Raw genomic sequence first — 444 nt, 5'->3', positions numbered from 1 at the left:
CGCTGCAGGATGTGCTCGAGGAAGAGTCTCCTCTCCAGCTGCAGCTGGTTCCGGAGGAAGCGGATGCGAGCAGGCTGGTCTCCGTCTGTCTCCCAGGGCAGCTTGCTGAGGACGTCCTGGAGCTTGCTTTGGGCCTCCCTGCTGCTCCTGGTGGGCCTCACCATCTCCTCGGTCAGCTGCCGCTGCAGGTCCCGTGCCTGGTGAGCAGCAGCGGTGCGCTCCTGCCGCAGCAGCTCCTGGCCCTCGCGGAGCTCAGCCTCCTTCCAGCGCAGCAGCTGCCGGGTCTCTGCCGCCCGCAGCCGCTGGTTCAGCTCCTGCAGCCGCCGCACCTCCTGAGCCTGTCGCTGCTCCCACTCGGACTGGATCCGCTCTGCCAGGAGCTGCCGTTCCCTCTTCAAAGCCGCCTTCAGCTCCCGGGTTTCGGCAGCGGCGCAGCGGCGCAGC

At 68.7% G+C, this 444-nt stretch overlaps 1 protein-coding gene across 1 annotated transcript; it reads right to left on the bottom strand.

Moving 5' to 3' along the window:
• Nucleotides 1-6: 6 nt before the first annotated feature.
• On the bottom strand, nucleotides 7-434 carry LOC114818988 (RIMS-binding protein 3-like; the record flags this gene model as incomplete). The annotated part of the gene is made up of 1 exon (XM_029087118.1): nucleotides 7-434. A coding segment is annotated over one exon (428 nt), but the record flags the coding sequence as incomplete, so codon positions are not given.
• Nucleotides 435-444: the final 10 nt, after the last annotated feature.

This window comes from Antrostomus carolinensis, unplaced genomic scaffold (assembly GCF_000700745.2).
Source record: "Antrostomus carolinensis isolate BGI_N321 unplaced genomic scaffold, ASM70074v2 C12723226, whole genome shotgun sequence".
Taxonomy (NCBI): Eukaryota; Metazoa; Chordata; class Aves; order Caprimulgiformes; family Caprimulgidae; genus Antrostomus; species Antrostomus carolinensis.
Note: the sequence above shows the minus strand (reverse complement) of the source record. Positions and strands in the feature narration are given on the sequence as shown.